This window comes from Centroberyx affinis, unplaced genomic scaffold, assembly GCF_046629955.1.
Source record: "Centroberyx affinis isolate AG114_WGS23_722 - 3 ecotype Tasmania unplaced genomic scaffold, CSIRO-AGI_Caff_v1 ptg000711l_1, whole genome shotgun sequence".
Taxonomy (NCBI): domain Eukaryota; kingdom Metazoa; phylum Chordata; class Actinopteri; order Beryciformes; family Berycidae; genus Centroberyx; species Centroberyx affinis.
Genome location: NW_027279328.1, coordinates 47,575 through 67,623, shown reverse-complemented (window position 1 = coordinate 67,623; position 20,049 = coordinate 47,575). Strand labels below are relative to the sequence as shown.

The following is a 20,049-nucleotide window of genomic DNA, read 5'->3' as shown; positions in this document are numbered from 1 at the left end:
CGGTTTGTAGACCCAGAAAGCACGTTGATCACACCACAGTCACATAGTCATTTCACTGTCTCTTAAAGTCAAGATGGACAGGAAAAAAAACACAACCGCAAAAGGGAAATCAGGTCTTAATTAGATTTGGCTAAAAAAAACAAAAACTTTGATGCAAGCCAAAAGTAAATAACAAAGGGGGAAAGAGAGGGTGTTTGTAGACTTACAGACTCGTACAGCCTCATGCGGTTCAGAGTCTCACTGAGGTCTTTGTCTTTCTCCCTGGCATCGGCTTCAGCGTGCTCTGCCACCCGCTCAGCCTCCAGCGCTCTGGTCTCTGCAGCCTGCAGCTTCCACTGCAGCTCCTCCACCTTCCTCTGCTGGATGGCTGACGGCATGCCTGGGACACGAAGAGGAAACTGTTTTTTTATCTGCTGACTACAGTGGCCATGTGGTGGATACCAGAACCCCAGAATTTACTTGCCACTTTCTCTATTTCACCAGCAGTATAGGCAGAAATGGCTAAAAAATGAAAATTAAAAAAATTGCACAGTGGGCCCAAGAGTCCTATATTAACCTCATTATGTCCTATATTTTCCTCAGCGATGATGCTTTGTTGTAGAACATACCAACAGTCACGACCAGAGCATTGTCAGTGAGGAAAATACAGGAGATAATGAGGTATATATTGGACTTTTGGAACCACAGCACAAGCGTTTGTGTAAAAAACACTTGGATTATGCTGCATGAACTGTTTGGAGAAATTTGATGGTTATTTTATGCTTTTTTGGGAGCTTTAAACAGACGGTCCCGTTAACTTGAACAGTTTGGGAGAATGCTAAGATGGAACTACTGGGGCTAACTCGCTGTATGTTTGGTGGTCCTACAAACTTCAAAAGAGTTTCAACCTGGGGGTGAGTAGATAATGACTGAATTTTTATTTTGGAATGACACCCTAACTTGGGATGATGCCCTAAAGTCCCAACCATAAAATAGCCCTTTAAGGAAGTGAGGACCAGCAAAATATTCTTACTTACTATAATTATTTTCCTCATCTTTCAGGACAATTCGGGACAATCTGGACATGTAACGTTCATCACAATTTTCATTGGTATATAAAGGCATTCTATTCTGTTGGGAGTGCTCAGCAGCGATCCACTCACCTCTGTCTTTCTTCATGGGCTTCTTCAGCTCTTCAATGAGAAGGGCGTTCCTCTCCATCTCCCTTGTATACTGCTCCACTTGCTCACCCAGCATCTTGATTTGATTATCTCTCTCTTGGACGGCCTTTAGACATTCACCAACAATTTGAATTGATTTTATGTGTAAAAATGAGCACATTTGTAGCACACTGAATTCACAGACTTTCATCATAAAGGAAATTTATGAAATGAAAACAAGGGGAGGCAGAGGATGAGAAGCGCATAATGGAGGCATGCAGAGCAGAGAAACTTACACCGCAGAGTTCATATATGACCTGGCCCGAGGCAGCGGCGGAGGTGGGAGGGAAGGACAGGTGGATAAAACAAGATAAGATGAAGAGAAAGAGCGTAGAGAAAGTAGGGGAAATGGCAGGTAGTTGGCAGAACAGAAAATGATAGAACGCCTAATATTCAGGATCCCCCTCTCCACCACACACACAAACAAACACGTGCATACATTCATACATGCACCATGAAAAATATATCAACACATGCAACATGCAATGAGACTTGAAAAGGCCTTTCCACATTCTCATCCAGATTTTCCTCTAGCACATTATATAATGTCCTGTGTATTGTTGATGCATGTGTCAATATACGACAGAAAGAACTGAAATTACTTCAATAGCAAATCATCAAATCATTTTCATAATAAGCGTGATCTCAATCGCAGAAAATAAAAAGTCCCAGATATATAGACAAAGAGGATTCCTTCCTCCCCGCCTTGGAACAGACCTGCTGCAAAGCAATGATGTTGCTTTTGTCTGAGTCCATTTGTGCCGAGCGCAGCTTCTCCCTCAGCTCGCGGATCATCTGCTGGTACACCAGAATTTCATCATCCTTCCCTGAGAGAACTCTCTGAGTGAGGGGAGAAGAAGATGTCGGCACATTGGAAGGGTCAGACATTACTTCAGAATACAAACAGTACTTCAGAATAATCCAGTACAAAAATAGTTTAAGTTAAGTTAATTTAGCACAGCCTGATTGTGAAGGTAACAGTAAAGGTAACAAATCCAGTGTGTGTCCACCAGGAACCTCTATTGGCAGTTCTAGCTCCTTTTTGTCATTATTTTCAATGGAAAGGATACTCTGGTGAGCTGAACATGTCTGAATTTTTTTTTATTTTTTAGTAAAACAGTCTAGAGAGTTTTCAACTGTGGTTTAGCAACAAGAGCTGTGAAAGTTGCTTCCTGTAAGTGTTTAGTACTGCTAGCTAAAAAAAAGGGTGGCTGGTGGACACAGACATGGAAATAACAAGCTGTTTTTGGATTAACACCCACCTTCCACTCCTCCACCTTAGTATTGACTGCTGCCATGACTGGGTCATCCTCCTCAGCCTGGCTCTGGATCTGATCTGTTAGCTCTCTGACCTGCACATCACACACACACACACACACACACACACACACACACACACACACACACACACACACACACACACACACACACACACACACACACACACACACACACACACACACATTATTCAGTACCAGCAGAACAGTATCACAGTAAAAGCCAACCACCTTGTCCATCATGATAAAAGTGAAGTGAGTTAGCTTCAACATCACAGTCTATTCAGCTTATAATAACCCACTTCATGTCCTATAAGTATGTAAAAGCCTGGCAGACAAATGATAGAGTGGTGTCAGCTAATGTAGTGCAGCTCGGTGTGAAAATGAATTTCACAAACCACCCACAGACGGCCACAGGGGTGCAATAAAATACATCCCTGGCACGAAAAAGGAAGAGAAACATTGAGGGGTTTTTTACTTGCAACTTGGCGTGATCCCTCTCTTTCCTGAGCTGGTCCATGATGGAGTCCGTCTGCTGTACGACAATCTTCATCTTGTTGTACTCGTCTGTCATCTTCTCCATCTCCCTTACAGACTCCTCCAGACTTTTCTGCATTTGTTCATTCTGTGTCTTCAGGTGTAGGATTTCATCCTCGGATCGCTACCAGACACAAAATAATATAATAAACTTGATTTGTAGATGCTTGTATTTTACCTGTTGCAAATCACTGGCACAAAGAGCTTTCCAGGTATAAAAAAAACATATAAAAGTCAGAGATAAGCAATAAAAATACCAGATATTAATTGAAAACAGTACTGGCCTTATGTTTTCTCTGCAGGAATACTGGTGGAAAACACAGATATAGGGGCTTTCCTTGGTGGTCCGATATATGACTAACACTGACACTGGCAGGTTGGTGTGGATTTCCCACCCGGATTGTGCTGTGCTGTGCTGTACCATGCTGTGGGGCTTCCCAAGTACCTGAAGGTCCTCCATGCACTGGTAGAGCTGGCGGTTGGCCGAGTTGAGCTTCCTCTGGGTCTCGGCGCTCTCGTCTCGGGACAGGACCGGCTCCTTGTGGTCCAGCTCTCTGCGGTAGAAGTCCACATCCTGCTGGAGCTGCTCATTCTGTCGTGGCACAGGGAGGACAGGCTTAGACACAGAAGAGGAACTGGACCCAGTGTCGCTTGTGATCCTACACTAGTCTAGACACACTACATACAATAATAAACATCTAATTTGTTTTATGTTCACTCTATGCACACAGACACACACAGTGTCAGAAATTAACACCCATCAAGTGCCAAATGCCAAAGGCAATAACATTTGAATACCTCAGTTATACAGTCTTTGGCTTTTGTCCCTGCTGGCAACCGTACACTCTGATCGTGAGCCAATCAAATCAAAGCAATACAATGGCTCTATATCATAGAGGCTGTTGATTGGTTGCCTGTTACACTGCTCTACACAAAGTAGTAACATCTTAACTTCTGCAAACTTTGACATAATTCTATGAAAAGTATATCAATTATACTTGGCTGGTAAAAATGATTCTTGGGAGGTTTTTTCTAGCCCTTAGCAAGTTGGACACTGAACACACATGATAGTGCCAGCAACTCCATGTTGCAACAATACAATATATGTATCCAATGATAATATACTGTATGTATCTAACCTTCTACACAGTAACTTGAAGTCTGTGTGCATCCTACCTCACTTGAACCTTTATACTACTACATATATACAAAATACTACCAAACTCATATTTACTTCCAAGAGTCATTAGATAGACTTTTTACTTGACTATACTGACTCTGCCTCTTACCTTCTTCTTAAACTGTTTTGTCTATGGCGATGGAACAGAAAGAGATGAAAAGAAATGATGAATGTGGTGAAAACACTCACATGCAAGAGTGATGGTACAGCGAGAGACACTAAAGGACAGTTTGAAGATGGACACAGGTGTTACACAGAATTACAGAGAACAGTGAGGTGACATTCACCTACAGAGAATGAACAGATGAATGAAAAGATGACTTCAGAAAGCTTTATGATCTGTATGAAGTCGTCGACTGTCACAAACCTCTCTTTTCAGCTTCCTGATCTCATTCTCAGCCTCCTCCGCTCGTACAACCAACTAGAAAAACACAACGGAAAGAATCAAATGTGGAAACAAAGTGCCAGATAAATTAACCAGACCTGACACACAAGAAACATTTGGAAAGACATGACTTTGCAATAGCCTTGTTCCAGTACATTAATCTGTGCATTAACCTATGGAAGATTATTATCAGTGCACAATAACTATGGGATGAGATTAGCAAAAACAGAAATCGTATTTGAACCGCACACATTTGATATCAAACTCATATTGAACCGCAGAATTCATTTTATTAATAAAATTATTTAAAAATCAATTTATTTATTTAAAATCATGTTGTGAACAGTTCAATGTGAGCATTACAAATTCAAATGTATTCAGTTCAAATATAATCTCTGCTGGCACTAATCTCTTTCCATAAATAACACCGAAGGACGTAACAAAATTCTTTGCAATATGTAATGTATTTAGAAAGATGTAACAGCGTAATGTCAGTACAAAGTGTACAAAATAATGTATCAATAAAAGTACTGAAGAACATGAAGAAAGATCTGTGTACCTGAATCTACATCACACAGGGAGGCACTTTCAATGTTGTTTTTTTTAACTTATTGTAATGTAATCTCATTGGGATAAAAAGCTTTTGTGAAAAGTAAAATGCCAAACAGTGAGTATAGCAACAGGTTGCCAACGGGTCAACCAACTCTGCCTTGGCTTCTCTTTCAAAGTATAAAACCTTACTGAATACTGAATTCGTAGTGCTGAGCTGGTGGAATGATGGGTAATGAGCTCATACCTCCTCGTTGGTTTTCTTTTCCTTGTTCATCTCCCTCCTTATCTGGGAGACTTCCCTCTCCCTCTGCTCCAACTGGGTCTCAAGCTGCCGAAGCTCATCTCTCATGAAGCGGGTGTCTCGCCCCGTGCCCGAGCGCTGGGCCATCTGGACAGGAAACACAGCAAACAAACACCCAAACACCCCCCCACCAAGAAAACTCTCAGAGTCGCTTCATCTCCATCTGTTTACAGCGCTAACTCATGCATTTACTCTCATTAGCACGTTCTCAGACAAAGATCAACTTTCTCTTTACAGAGGAAACTTTCGGGGCGCAAATTCTCATTAGGGAAAAACGTCCACGATGAAAAGCAAAAACAAAAACAAAGCTGCAGCAAGGAGAAATGGCTGAGCATGCAAAGAATTAGCTGTAATCTTCTTAAGTGCTCTCATTCAATAGTCACAACACCCAATCCCCTTTGCAGCGAGGATTCACTATGATTGGGTGTTAGCACTGTTGCCGGAAGCAAAGCAGCATGAACTGTGACCTACAGTGCAAATAAACCTGTTACATGCTATATAATGGTGTACCAACATCAGCGGGGAGCTGTCTTTCACATTTACTCTGGTATCGGCATTTATCCCACTGACAGATTTAGGTCAAAAATGAGTTCAAGAATGCATATATGGATATCCAATCTCTTCCTAAAGAATAAGAATACCCCAATAATGCCTCAATAATGTATGCATACATGTTGGTATGTACGTATGCAGTCAGACAGGCGCATACTGTAAGACAGACAGACAGACGCTGAGAAGAGTTACCTCCAGCTCTTGTTCCAGCCTCAGCACCTTGGCAAGGAGTTCCTTTTCTACAGTATAGAAGTCGAAGTCAACAGTGTGAAAGCTGCTCTTTGTTAGCAAAACACAAGGGAATCTTTTGACTATTAAACTTGATTTGCACACTAACCAGTTTTAGCTTGCTCTAACCCAGTGTTATCGATGAGGTCATAGGCAAGGACAAGTTCCCGATCCTTCCTCTAATAGAGAGAAAGAGAGAGAGAAAGACCATTAATTAATTAATTAATAACAAATTCTCACTTTGTTTCTATGACAATCACATTAAATGGTTCTGAAATATCAACTTTCTTTCTTTTCAAAATCTTTTTATTGAGATTTTCAACAAAAGTTCCCATGGTTGGGCAGGCATATTCCACATTGTTATGAAATATACACCAATGTAGTATCATATAAAAATAAAAAATAAAAACAGTGACAATAGTGACAGTAATATAAGTGAGACGCCCCCCCCCCCCCCCTTGATTACCTAGAATAGGTACGAGGCACAGTATCTAGAAATAAAGAAATAAAACTAAAGATGTAGCTATTTCCATGAAGTCAGGTGTTATTTTCTGTGTCAAGGGCAGGGCTTGAAATATCAACTTTGATAAGATAAAACAACAACAAACCTTCAGCAGGGCCTGAAACAGTCTGAAGCCATGGATAATTTCCTCTGGGGTTTTATCCTTCACCTCCCATCGTTTCGCCTGCATGGAACCATGGTTTAATATAAGAAATAGTCAGATTCATTGTCATTTGATTTTGATACATTATGTTTAATCTGGCAGGGTTTGCTCTGCATTGAGCAGTGGTGTGCCACAATTACTTGTTGTTCAGGTCAACAAGTAAATGTGGAGGGATGGAGGACAGTCATGCAGAACAATCTTGGGGCATTTAGCTGACAGAGGTGAGCAGGGAACTGTAGAACAACTCTAACAAGATGTTGGATAAACATGGCTGTAGTCCTGTGGGCAACTAGCTAGCCATAGCTAAACATTCACGAATTACACATCTCCACAGTAAAAAACCAGTGAAACCAGTGGGTGGCTAAGGAACCGGGTAGAATTAGCCGTGTAATTCATGATAATGTGAACAGGGGGAGAATTACCATCAGGAGCATATTATTGACCGAATCCGCTTGGTTGTCTTCACTTTCAGGAAGCGTTTCTGGGTCAACCCTCATCACTACATCCCAATCAAGAACAGCAGGCATCTTGACACTAACGTGTTTCTGAGGATTTCACCAGGAATTGAGTAGGCAGCGAAGTGTTAGTTGAGTGTTAGCTAGTTAGCTTGCGAAATAATTAGTTAGGTAATCCATTTTCGTGGAGATGCTAAAGGTTAGCTAACAACTGTGCTCCACAGCATCATTAAGTTAGCTTCCACATACAGCTAGGTTAACTTTAACGACATTTATCTCACTGATTGAAATTCAGTCACGTTAACGTTAGCACGCCTCGAGAATGAGCAAGCAACTCTGCAATTTGTAACCACATTAAACGTTGTATTATTAAGTTACTGCCCACACCAAATGCCTGTGTTAACGTTAGATAGTGTACGTTAACGTTGAAGCGATGCTTTGGCTGCTAGGTTACCGTTGACGCCAACTGCTATGTTAAAAATAACCGTAAACAATTGAGTACCACATCTTTACGGCTGTCGTAAAACAACTGCTGAGAAAGCAAGTCCGGTGTAACCAGATTAGTAGAAAATAAAACTAGTAGTAACGGGTGGTCTCATGTGTCTAGCTTTACCAATATATCAATGAATAACCAATATATCTGACGTAAAAAACTGATGTTTCCTCATTGTAACAAGCTGTCATTGTCCAACATGGTTAATATTAGCTAGCTAAGCTAACGTTAGTTCAACTCTGCACCGGAAGTGGTCGTTCGTTGAAGCTAGCATGCACAAGTGGAATGTCGCTTGCTGAATTGTGCTCTAACGTATGTTTCTCTAAATTCCAAGTTTTTGATATCAGCTCTACAGTCACTTGTTAGCCGTAGACACGGTAGGAAATTCATAACGAATTGAAGAGAAACCTGCGAGCACGCTGTCTGGCTAAAACAGTAGTATCGAGCTAGCATTGGCTGCTAAAGTAGCGTTGTGCTATGGTTAGCTAGGTTGCTGATCTAATTTGTCAATGGTAGGATATTATGTCTGAGATTCATTGTGTTGTTATTTTGCCACGATGAACTATGCGGGTGGTGTTCACTTAACCAACGTCAGCAAGTCAGCTAATTTACCTGAGTAACATTAGCTAGTAGCCTTAGCTTGCTGCTACTACCTCTCTTTTGACACTGGCCAGGCTTAGACCAGTTAACCTGTGAGCTACATTTAGTTTGGTTAATTGGGTAATTTAATAGCTAGGTTAAATGCTTGAATGCATTAAGACAGGAGACATGGATGGAAAAAGTGACCCAAATCAAATATGCAGTCACAAGAGATAGTGATTGCAGAGAGATGGTAACCAAACTGATAAAGAAGAGTTTTGAAACCTGGCTGTTAATGAACTTTCTTGGCCTATTTAGTAGGACATTACAGTATGAAGACAAAATGCCATGAAGTGTTCTAAAAATCCCCAATGTGCATTGTTTCATTGATTGGTTGCATCAAAACATAAGTCCAGTTTTGAAGTTATTCTACAATACAAGACAACTGCATTACACACGTTAACGAGTCACCTAACTTTGATATCTGGTAACCTCTTTGTTTTGCTGGATAGTGATCAATGAAGCCTTTGGTCTGCGATGGCTGTCGTGTCATGGAAGGAGATTTTGCTTTTGACTGGACTGGTGGTGGGATGTTACTGGAACAGTCTGTCGTGCGGCTTTGTGTTTGATGATGTCTCAGCAATCCTTGACAATAAGGACCTGCGGCCCTCAACCCCTCTCCGCAACCTGTTCCTTAATGACTTCTGGGGAACGCCCATGGCTGAGGTGAATAATGGTCCATGACATCCCTCTCTGCTTTACCAGTACATTCTTTAACTTAGGATGGCATTTTTCAAAATTGTAATGACCTAGGTAAACCTTTGTAATTAGTTTCACGACTTAGTTTGTAGCTTTTTTATGTGGATTGAGTGAAATGTTTATTTGTCTGCTGAAAATGTGACCGCCCCCGAATTAACCTTGACTATGAGGCAAATTAAAGGGCCACTTAAAAGCTTCAGTAAATATTTGACAACCTTTGATATGCACCTTTATATACAACTGACATGTTTATATGTCCCTCTATAGGAGCGGAGCCATAAATCTTATCGACCCCTGACCGTACTCACCTTCCGGCTGAACTACCTCTTCAGTGAGCTGAGTGCCTCTTCCTACCACCTGCTCAATGTCGTGCTACACGCTGTAGTGTGTGTGCTTTTCCTGCGGGTGTGCCGTCTGTTTCTGGATAAGTCTTCCAGCTTGGTGGCGGCACTGCTGTTTGCTGTGCACCCCATCCACACTGAAGCTGTAAGTGTTCACTTACTGGATGAAGTCAAGTTGTGCAATGCTATAGTATGGCAGAAAACAAGATGTCCTGTCCTTTCAATGCAACTTCAGCAATCAGAACTGTCATATCAGATCAGGTCGCATTGATGTGTCCACACATGACACTTGAATGCTCTGTGGTCAGATATGAGATCGGATGTGTTTTTTTCACGCAGTATTACAATCAAGAAATATGTTGCTGTTTGCAAGACAAGCTCTCCTTTTGTTCTTGTTTTTTCACATTTTTACCAGTAGAACAGGCTGCAGTTGAGGAGAGCGCTTGTGCTTTATTCACAAATCATATTCCTCAGTGCTCTTATGGTCCCAGTGGAGACAAAGAGTGCCTGAATAACTTTCGTATGAGGAAACTTACTTTTGACTTTGTATGCCTCCTGCTCCGAGATAATCTTCAGCGGCAAAACACTCACTTTAGAGCCTCCATTTCCGTGCATAAAAGGGCGGCCGTGGCTCATGTCAATGTGGCCGTGGTAAATGAATGATGTTGCCTGCAATATCCAGATTGTGGCCGGAACTATGTGCACACACAACTGAGATCCAAGCCAGGTCGCCTCAGAATGTGGATTTTGAGATCAGATCTCAATGCAGCCAGCCTGGCTAGTTAAACCTTTGTAATTCGTTTCAGGACTTTGTTATTAGCAATTTTATGTAGATTGAGTGAAATGTATATTTGTTTGCTGAAACTTTAAGAAATTCAAATGTGACCTCCCCAGAATTAACCTTGACTATGAGGCAAATTAAAGGGTCACTTAAAAGCTTCAGTAAATATTTGACAACCTTGGATGTCTCTTAACCAGTTAACTGACCTGCCAAGATCCGATCTGAGAGCGTACACACCTGACAGTTAATGCAAGCTTGTGTGATTGGATGCACTAATCATCTCTGTTGTATTTCAATTCTTGAAAACAGACTATATTTAAAGATGTGTACCGTATGTTTTCAGATTGGTTTTGGAGTTGCATCTATTTTCATAGATGTGATCAGGAACACAAACAGGCAGAAAAAGCTAAAAAAAAAAAAAAAAAGCTAATTGAACCTGATCTGAAACCAAAAACCTAGGTGTATTCGTTGACCTCATTCCCTTCCATAGGCCCTGTATTAGAACCCTCTTCCTCCAATTAGGACTTGTATTTCATCCTATTCAACATAGCTGAACTGATGACCAGACATGCCCTGACCAGAGAGTAGAAAAACAAAGAAAACATTCTGCTTCTTGGGGTGGAGTGCTACTGTTACACAGTGTGTACCACTGCGCCAATCTTCCTCATGTTGTTCTCTAATCTAAGCGCAGTCTCTCAGACTTCTTGAAAGGAAACCATTTGCCTCACAAATGAGCCCTTAGAGTTAGTCCAGCAAATGCCCTTCGTGTTATCTCCGTCTGGAATCTCTCTCTCAACGGATCATTTGTTTTTCATTTATGCTCCAAGCACTGAAGGTCCCTTCATGATAAGTACGGACAAAGAGTCCCTGTGTGTCCCCTTGTCTTTCTCTGTACGTTTTTTGGTTGTCCGTTTTTCTGAATGGAGACTTAAATTTTATTTTTTTTTCTTCTTGGAGCATCTGCTAATATCATCAGATGCAAAGTATTCAGTATATTCCACAACTGTATCTAAAGGTCCAAAAATGGCATTAGGAAAATGCTCACTCTGGAGATAGATAGAGAGAGAGAGAGAGAGAGAGATGTGATTTGTGGTCTGAGTAATTGGGCTGAATTGAGCTAACAGTAGTCAGTGGCTTTTCCATGGTCTTTGAACCTTGCTGTTGCATTAGCCTCGACAGACTGATCCCAGCTGAAAGTTGATATCATCTGTGAGTAAACAGATATATGTTCCAAAGCTTTAAGCTTGCATTTGCTTTTCACTTTGAAGAATGATTTACCATTAACTCCATGATCATAATGCAACATCTAATTGAGCCACATAGTTCTAACTGGTGTGTAACCTTATTCAGTTAAAGATTTTCATCTTAAGACCTTTTGCACATTTGTGGAGTCTGGCTGTGGAGAGCAAAACATGTCCAGGCGGCACATGTTGGCTGTAAGCTGATGTTGATCAGAGGTCGATGGAGGAAACAGAAACAATTGCTATGGCTCACGTTTTAGTTTTTATAGTTATATTCCGTTAAATCAAGATAAATAAAACTGAGAGCCAGTGGAACTATTATATAGTTACAAATGAACACATCTTGGCCGATTAGAGAACAGCACACCCGTCACATCAAAATCCTGATGTTCCAGACTACTCCTACAAAGATTAATATTATTATTATGCACTTCACTCATGAAACTCTCTGCGTGCTTGTCTGGGAAACATTTGTGGAAGTAGACTCTTTGTCAAGTGCATTGTCAAACCATTTGTGGAGCGCTGTGTGTGGTTTTAGGGTAGATCTAATTCCTCACCTCAAGCATTTAGTTGGGATGGAAGCAAGATTGTTATTTCTTCCACAGGGGGGCAGTCATCATTTATACAAATGGCAGAGGCTGCTGTCAGAGAGGCTGCTGTATGGTGATAAATATGTGCTTGTAATCCTATTGACTTCAATAGACCTGTTTTCACAGCTGGATTGAAGTATTCCATTAACCTGGGTGTTAAACACATGGATTCTAGTTTCTGCAGGTTACAGTTATGTTTAATGTTCTCTTCAAAGAGACTAGAAGTCTTGTTTAACAGCTTGTGACAAGGAAAATTTGTATTCAGTGTTCCTGGATTACATGGCTTTATTTATTCTGCGCTGTGTCGGCAGCAGTATATATCTGTAATAAAGGAATTTCCCATAGCAGGATCTATTACTGTACTACTACTGATGCTTCTACCATTACTACAACTTTCTGTCATCAGGTCACAGGTGTGGTTGGCAGAGCTGAGCTCCTCTCTTCAATCTTTCTCCTGGCTGCTTTCCTGGCCTACACTAGATCCACAGGCGCAGACCATTCCATCGGTAAGTCTAAGGTCCCTCACCAGTCTCTGCTGGTTACAGCCCATGTACTGGGAGATGTACTGTGTTCATCATGTCTGTTTTGATGTGTGTGTCTTTCTGTGTGCATGTCCACTGATATCTCTGCAACCATTCAAGACAGAACCATAAAATAAATGAAAAAAACCCTCACGCTCAGCCCCCGACTTGGTGCAGATCCTTTGCAAAACTGGTGAAGAATTTCGGAAGGTTGCACACAAAACAATAAATGATGCTTGTCGTCTTTATTTTTTGGCACAAGAAAACAAAGAGACACAAACGTTTTGGGCTGACTGCCTTCCTTGGGATACACTGAAGATGGCAGTCAGCCCAAAACGTGTCTCTTTGTTCTCCTGTGCCAAAAACATAAAGAAGATAAGTATAATTTATTGTTTTGTGCACAACCTACCTAGATTCTTCAGAACCATTAAATAAAAAACGGAATGCTCATTGGGTCCGGACACAAACGAATCCATGACCTCAGCGACTGCCTCGTTGATTCTGTGTTTACATTCGAGCACAACAAACCAACAGGTATATAATCCAGCAAGCCCAGACCATAAATCTTTACAGGTTTAACCTATGATATGTTTGTCTTTGCCCTCTGGCTAGACTTGTACTCCTACAGGCTGTTGTGATGGCATCTGCTGCCAAGTGTCTGTTAACACGGTTTCCTCAGGCTGCTGGCAGCTCTCAGAGGCACCGGTTAACTGCCATGGCTGGTTGCGGGAACTCATTCCAGACTGTTCGTGGGCAGACGCTTGTGTTGAGAAATTGGGGAGTGGCACACACAGAGAGAGGGTAGTCGATTTAATTGATGCGTGATGAAAACAATATATATTTGTTAGCTTGCATGACTGCACACCGTTTTCTTTCTAGTAGCTGAATTCCTAAGTCCTACTCATGTTTTGTTGCCAGTTTTTTATTTATCTACCATTTGAATTTAATTAAAAAAAACAATTAAATTCCAAATTATTATTACTTCAAATGAATTAAACTCCAATTAAGTGACTGACTGTTCTAGATACATAACATTTCTAGGCATAATAGTGTTTAGAGTATCATTTTTGAGCAGACACATAATTGAAGTACAAAAGGCAAATGAAAAGCATGCCAATAACGCCACGTAAAATATTTTATCATGCAGCAGGCCTTTCAACTTCTAACTTCAAGTCCAAAAATGACAAAACTTTGCCTTGTTTGTGTCACTGCAACTGTGGACCAAAACAATTGTTATCAGTGCACATCTGCACCAAATGTGAAATTTTGCATGTGAATAGCATGAATATGCTGATTTCAACCAGTAACAAGCCATTAGCAAAGACACTCAGCACTGTCACGCACACCTAATCAGTTAGCCATCGTGTTGCTTGTTAGCTATGAATAGCAAAACAACAGTCAACTGCTGGTTATTTCACTTGACGAATATAGCAGCATTGTGGCCAAGCATTGTGGTTTATATAACAAATTTTGGACAGAAAGTGAGTTTAGACTATTAACTAAATGGATATTTTAGATGCAGTAATTTTCCTACGATTGATCTATTTGCAGCCAAGCATCTAAAAGTATGGCTCTTGATTGCAAATAGAATTATTTCAATAACTGATTAGATCCATGTTGAAATTTTTTCCTCAAAGTGATGGTTATTTACTTTTTCTATAAAAAAATATAAATGCTCTTTTTCCACCCTACCCCTCCTTCGCATTCACACCTGGGAGCTGACCAGTATGAAAACACCATCAAAAGGGAAAAGGAGCCTGCACACCATTTAGGGCATCAGGCCTCAGAAAAGGATATTAAGAAGCTGAGATAGTTTAAAAAAAAAAGTTCTTCTAATTTGACATGGTGCAAAAAGTGAAGATGGAAAAAATTAAGCAAATGTTTCAGCCCACCAGGCTATCATCAGTGCTCTTCTACTTCTTTGCCTTCGCTTTCCAGTTTTTGGAAACCCTAACCCAAAAAAACACCAGTATCAAACATCTTTCAGTTTCATAAGCTGCCCAGTGCAGCTACAGTTTTGTTTTTGATAGGGCTGCAACTAACGATTATTTTCATTGTCGATTAATCTGTCGATTATTTTCTCAATTAATCGATTAGTTGTTTGGTCTACAAAATGTCAGAAAATGGTGAAAAATGTTGATCAGTGTTTCCCAAAGCCCAAGATGACGTCCTCAAATGTCTTGTTTTGTCCACAACCCAAAGATATTCAGTTTACTGTCATAGAGGAGTAAAGAAACCAGAAAATATTCACATTTAAGAAGCTGGAATCAGAGAATTTTGACTTATTTTTCTTAAAAAATTACTCAAACCGATTAATCGATTATCAAAATAGTTGGCGATTTAATTTAATAGTTGACAACTAATCGATTAATCCATTAATCGTTGCAGCTCTAGTTTTTGATATCTGCTAAGCAGTTGCACTGGAACAGTGGTTGGTGCCTTGCTCAAGACTTTCTGGTCACAAGCTTGATCTCTAACCTTTAGGCTACCACCGTCCCCAGCCTAATTTGACCTAGCTGGTCAGAGGGGGGTCAAGGAGTTTCTTTCAGCTTATTTTTGACTCAAGTGTTTTCCCCATAAATCGTGTGTGGTTGACAGCTGTGGCCAGCAGCCAAGCACCTATTGCCCTTGGGTTTAGTGTGTCATTTGCCCCAAGAGAATTTTACAACTTGGGCACTTTGCTGAGAGGTATCCACAATGAACATAACAGAATAAACTCTGTCAGAGGTCATGTTATGTTTGGGATATCTGCTACTCACATCGCTTTTCATTTTCCAGTTTGGACCCCCATTGCACTGACTGTGGTTCTGGTGGCTGCAGCAACTTTATGTAAGGAGCAGGGAATCACTGTCGTCGGCATCTGCTGTGTTCATGAGGTGTTTGTTGCACAAGGGGTAAGGATCCTAACCTTGGTCACTCTTTGTTAGCATCACTCACAGTTGGTCATGCCCACAACGACATATCACGGCTGGCTTTTAGCTATACAGTTCTTTTCTTCTTCTTCTTTCGCGTAACTGGCTCCAAACATGGTATTGGTTGTTGAAAAGGAGTGATGGCAAGCAGCTGTTTTCTTGCCTTCGTTCCCCAGTCAGCCTCTGGCTTATCTAATCAGGGACGGCTTGATTTTAGATTTCTCCATTTTTATTTCTGTGCTCCTACATTTGAATCTATGGCAGAATACAAAAGAATACTTCATCTAGCTATATCAATTCACCATTGTTTATGCTTCATAGTACTGCCATTGTGTGGGCTTAGAGCATTAGGGCCTTCCTCTGTGAATTTTGGTCCAAGGCTCAAGAAACGAAGACAGTCTTCAAACTGTATAGTCTTCATACTGTAGGAGTTAAATTCCATTAAATGGTCAGCGGAAAAAGAAAATCCTCATCGCTCACAAAGTTCAACAACCTCATTTCTGAAGGGCTGCAGGGGAAAAGAGAATCCCCATTGAGGATTCATTTGCTTTACACAGAGTTCTTATGCATGTCTGGAAAGTTTAGAAAGGTATGGAAAATGAAGTTGATAATGTCCAGGTCATGAAGGTTTTGAAATTGCACAAAAAATATTGTTGTTTAGCCCCTATGCACTTAAGGCTAGACAGCTTACATAGTTATGGACACAGAATAAGCAGAAGAATAATATATCAGAATAGGGCTAAACTAACGTTTATTTTCATTAACGATTAATCTAGCGATTCTTTTTTCGATTCATCATTAAAATGTCAAAAATAATGACAGATGCCCATCCCAAGTTACCAGAGCCCAAAGTGATTCTTAAAATTGCTTACTTTATAAAATAAAAAACCCAAAAGTATTCGTTATATAATGATATGAAACAGAGAAAAGCAGCAAATCTTTGGTGTTTTTACTTGATAAATGACTAAAACGATTAATTGATTATCAGAATTATAATTGATTAATTTTCTGTCAATCAATTAATCGACTAATCAGAATAATCTTCAGCTATAGAGCGATATAGACATGATATTGCCCGGCCACCATGAGCATACATCATATTGAACACCGACCGAAGTCTTCAACTGGAGTCAAGACGTTGAGGTGTAGAAAATGTATGAATTTTGACATTGAGAATGTGCAGGAACCCTGTCTGTGCTATAAGGTTCAGTCCATCCCTCCTCTCTTTCTCCCTTTGCTGCTCTCAGTTTACCCTGCCAATGCTGCTGGACACACTTCTTCAAGTCCTGCGGGGTAAAGACGGTTTCCCCTACGCTGTCCTGCAAACTGTACTCAAGCTCATTGTCCTCGTCATCAGCACCCTGCTGCTGGTCATCGTCAGGGTCCAAGTCATCCAATCCCAGCTTCCCGTCTTCACCAGGTAGGTAGAGCTGTTATAACCACAGCAACAAAATGCTACTTGAGTTCACAAGCTGATGTGTGTAGTTGCCTTGATTGGTTTGTGTTTCAAGTTTTTTGGCCACTGCTGGGAAGAATGGAAGTTTTTAGTCAGACATACACTACCAGTCAAAAGTTTGGACATGCCTCATTGAATGTGCTATGTTTTTCATTCTCTTAAAGCCATTCTGATCTAAAGGCTTCTGCTTAAATGCTTGAAATGTGTTTCTTAGGCAAATATAAATAATGAAGTTGATGCCTATGTATTCATTTCTTTCCAAAGCCTTTGCCTTTCCATCAAGGCAAAGGGCGGCTACTTTAAAGAATCTAAAATATAAGATGGTTTTGATTTGAGTATTATTCTAAAATGTGGAAAATAGTAAAAATAAAGAAAAATGTGGTGTGTCCAAACTTTTGACTGGTAGTGTAGCTGTGTGAAAAAAATCCTGCACACTGTTTTTTTTTTCTACACACGTGTCACCAGCAATACTCGCATATAAGGGACTTATTATTTTAAGGGTCAAATATATTTAAAGTCTTACTCTTATTTCACAAGAGAGGCCATTTGTTTTCGTCAAAATGGCCTGCTAATCTTTCAGTTTGTCTTTTAATGTTTAGTAACTTTTACTTCTACACTCCCCAGTCTCAGACACTTCCGTTACCTCTTGCAGTTAGGCCAGATCTGAAAAAGTGCAGGTCTGCAGCTGCTGCATCTTATCTGTACAAAAAGAACAGACATTTGTTGCTACTAAAGAGCAGTGGAATACAATCAGTCATTATTTGAATGTAAATGGATTGCAGGATTATGTAAGCACATTATACTAGTCTGGTTCTTTATTTATTTCAAATTATGTAATGGTTTACATAATGTCATTATTTATTTGATTAAACTAGAAAATCTTCCCCTTCTTATTTCCTGTTGCAGCTGTTTTGTATATGTGTGTGTGTGTGTGTGTGTGTGTGTGTGACTAACAGGCCTTCCCTTATTTTGTAGAGTAGCACAGTGCTCTGCATCACCTTGAATTATATTTAACTAGGGATGGGACAATATATTGAACTTCAATATGCAAAAATGTTACAGTACATATCAAGGGGCAGAAAAATTGTGATATTAGCTCCATTTTATTCTGCTGTAGTAATCACAAATGAGACAGATTGACCATCACAATTTCACAAGCTCTCCATCCAAATTATATCATTTACACTTTGTAATGACATTTTTAAATTGTTGTTTATATTCTAGCCAGCCGATGACATCGCTTGAAAGATTTGTGGCTCAGAAATAAACATAATTCTGCACAGTCAGACTTAATTGTCCCTGAACTTATATTTATTACATCGTATCGTGGTTGTGTTGAATCGTGAATTATACAACAGGTAGTTCCGACCTAGCGATCTGATTGGTCAACTAGACATTTAGAACGTGCTCAAATCAGCATTACAGCACACCTAGCCGTGCTCATCACTAAATATTACTCCGCCATATATTATCATACAATATATTTAAATATAACGCTACGTTAACTCTGTTCAGCCTTGATGTTACCAGACGCTCTGCATCCTCCATCAGCTGTGCCGGTGAGTCCGTGACACGGCGCTACTAGCTTAAAAATACATGTGAAGTTCGCGGACATAGTAGCTAAATCTGTCCATGGAAAAATTATTTTTTTCAGCAGATATCTTAGTTACAACAAGATCGAGCTAGCAAGGCAGTTTTGTGTTTATATGTGTGGTATTTATTCAGTTTGGGAAATCCCGCGATCTCTAGAAAGCATTAGCTCAAGTTGGCTGGCTGACTCAACAGGGACTAGAAATCGTCTCTGTTGCAGGTCGTTACTAAGGCTCCGCCTACTTGCTGGAGTAGTAAACTAGGTTCCATTACATAGGAGTCTACTGACGTGACTGATTGTTTTCCACTTATTAGTCAGACCCCATGTATTTCCAGGGAGACGGAGATAACACTAGCAAAAAGTTTTTTATTTTGAGAGCGAATTGCCTTCAGTGATGCTTACGGACCGCATCACTGTCGTGCCAATAATGACGGTAACGCACACCCTCTCGTGTAATATTGCTTAATCGCGTATCGTTCCATCTCTACATTTTACATTCTGTAGCTGTTGCTCTTATTCAGAACTTACGAAGTGCCACAGTAGAGTAAGCTCCAATTCCTAGATCACAAATGTTATAAGCAACCAATTTGATTTAACAGATATTCCCTTATCCCAATAGTGATTGTTTATGGCAGAGATTTGCAAGGTAAAGAAATAAGTGTCGGGGAGAGAAGGTAGTACGTTTTAAAAAATGTAAAATGGCAAAAGTAAAGAACAGACAGAATTGACGTTCCCGTGTTTGAAGCAAAGATGTTAAAGTGTGTGTAAATGCGTAAGGTCTTTTGTAGCAGCAAAATCACAGCTTGAGCTGGACCAAGAGAGAGATATTTGACTTGTTGTACCAGTTTTTAAATACTGTAAGTAATGATTGTACACATCCAGAAGGTAAATTTCAGTGAAGAGATTTACATGAACTAGAAATTGTGTTTTCTAAACTACGAAACAGTTAAAACACCATGGAGATGGTACCAAATTTTAATAGCCCTACTGAATAACGTATTTATTGCGTCTGAACTCTAAATTGTCTGCACAGGAAATCTACACAGACACAACCTGATGGCATTTGATCTCAAAGATAAAATTCCAGAAGATTAGCCTAGATGTACTAATCCTCAATAGCGGTAATCCTAAAGCTGTCTCCAGATTGTCTCTGAGAATTTGTGTGATCAGAAAACACCAGTCATAACAATTCTGCATATTCAGATTATCACCATCTTAGTTGTGACTGGTATCAGTGATGTCCAAAGAGGTCGCCCTCTGAATCATGTTGGAACTATTTGGTGTATGGTGGATCGGAGGTGTGTGACAAATAGAGGCTGCAGGTGCTCACATAACCATAAACACCAAAGGGAGACAGATAAGGCTTAAGGATGCTGGGATGCTGATGAAGGCTGTGTAGCCAAAACATGTTCATTGTGACTGCAGAATAAAGACAGCATTCATTCACTTTTTAG

General features: G+C 40.2%; 2 protein-coding genes across 2 annotated transcripts in view; one reads left to right on the top strand and one right to left on the bottom strand.

The window, feature by feature from the left end:
- Positions 1–7,403, bottom strand: part of cep290 (centrosomal protein 290) — a 33,410-nt gene extending 26,007 nt beyond the window's left edge. Inside the window, exons 1-14 of the mRNA XM_071519502.1 lie at positions 7,299–7,403; positions 6,820–6,897; positions 6,321–6,390; positions 6,176–6,222; positions 5,375–5,518; positions 4,561–4,614; positions 4,303–4,323; positions 3,459–3,605; positions 2,955–3,137; positions 2,462–2,551; positions 1,917–2,039; positions 1,436–1,456; positions 1,143–1,266; positions 207–379 (exon numbers count right to left, since the gene is read on the bottom strand). Of these exons, the coding sequence (XP_071375603.1) occupies positions 207–379; positions 1,143–1,266; positions 1,436–1,456; positions 1,917–2,039; positions 2,462–2,551; positions 2,955–3,137; positions 3,459–3,605; positions 4,303–4,323; positions 4,561–4,614; positions 5,375–5,518; positions 6,176–6,222; positions 6,321–6,390; positions 6,820–6,897; positions 7,299–7,403 (1,380 nt within the window). The remainder of the gene's footprint in view (positions 1–206; positions 380–1,142; positions 1,267–1,435; positions 1,457–1,916; positions 2,040–2,461; positions 2,552–2,954; positions 3,138–3,458; positions 3,606–4,302; positions 4,324–4,560; positions 4,615–5,374; positions 5,519–6,175; positions 6,223–6,320; positions 6,391–6,819; positions 6,898–7,298) is intronic.
- Positions 7,404–8,068: 665 nt separating this feature from the next.
- Positions 8,069–20,049, top strand: part of tmtc3 (transmembrane O-mannosyltransferase targeting cadherins 3) — a 29,131-nt gene continuing 17,150 nt past the window's right edge. The window contains exons 1-6 of the mRNA XM_071519500.1: positions 8,069–8,136; positions 8,916–9,129; positions 9,430–9,648; positions 12,522–12,621; positions 15,415–15,530; positions 16,796–16,968. Coding sequence (XP_071375601.1) covers positions 8,941–9,129; positions 9,430–9,648; positions 12,522–12,621; positions 15,415–15,530; positions 16,796–16,968 — 797 coding nt within the window. The 5' untranslated portion in view covers positions 8,069–8,136; positions 8,916–8,940. The remainder of the gene's footprint in view (positions 8,137–8,915; positions 9,130–9,429; positions 9,649–12,521; positions 12,622–15,414; positions 15,531–16,795; positions 16,969–20,049) is intronic.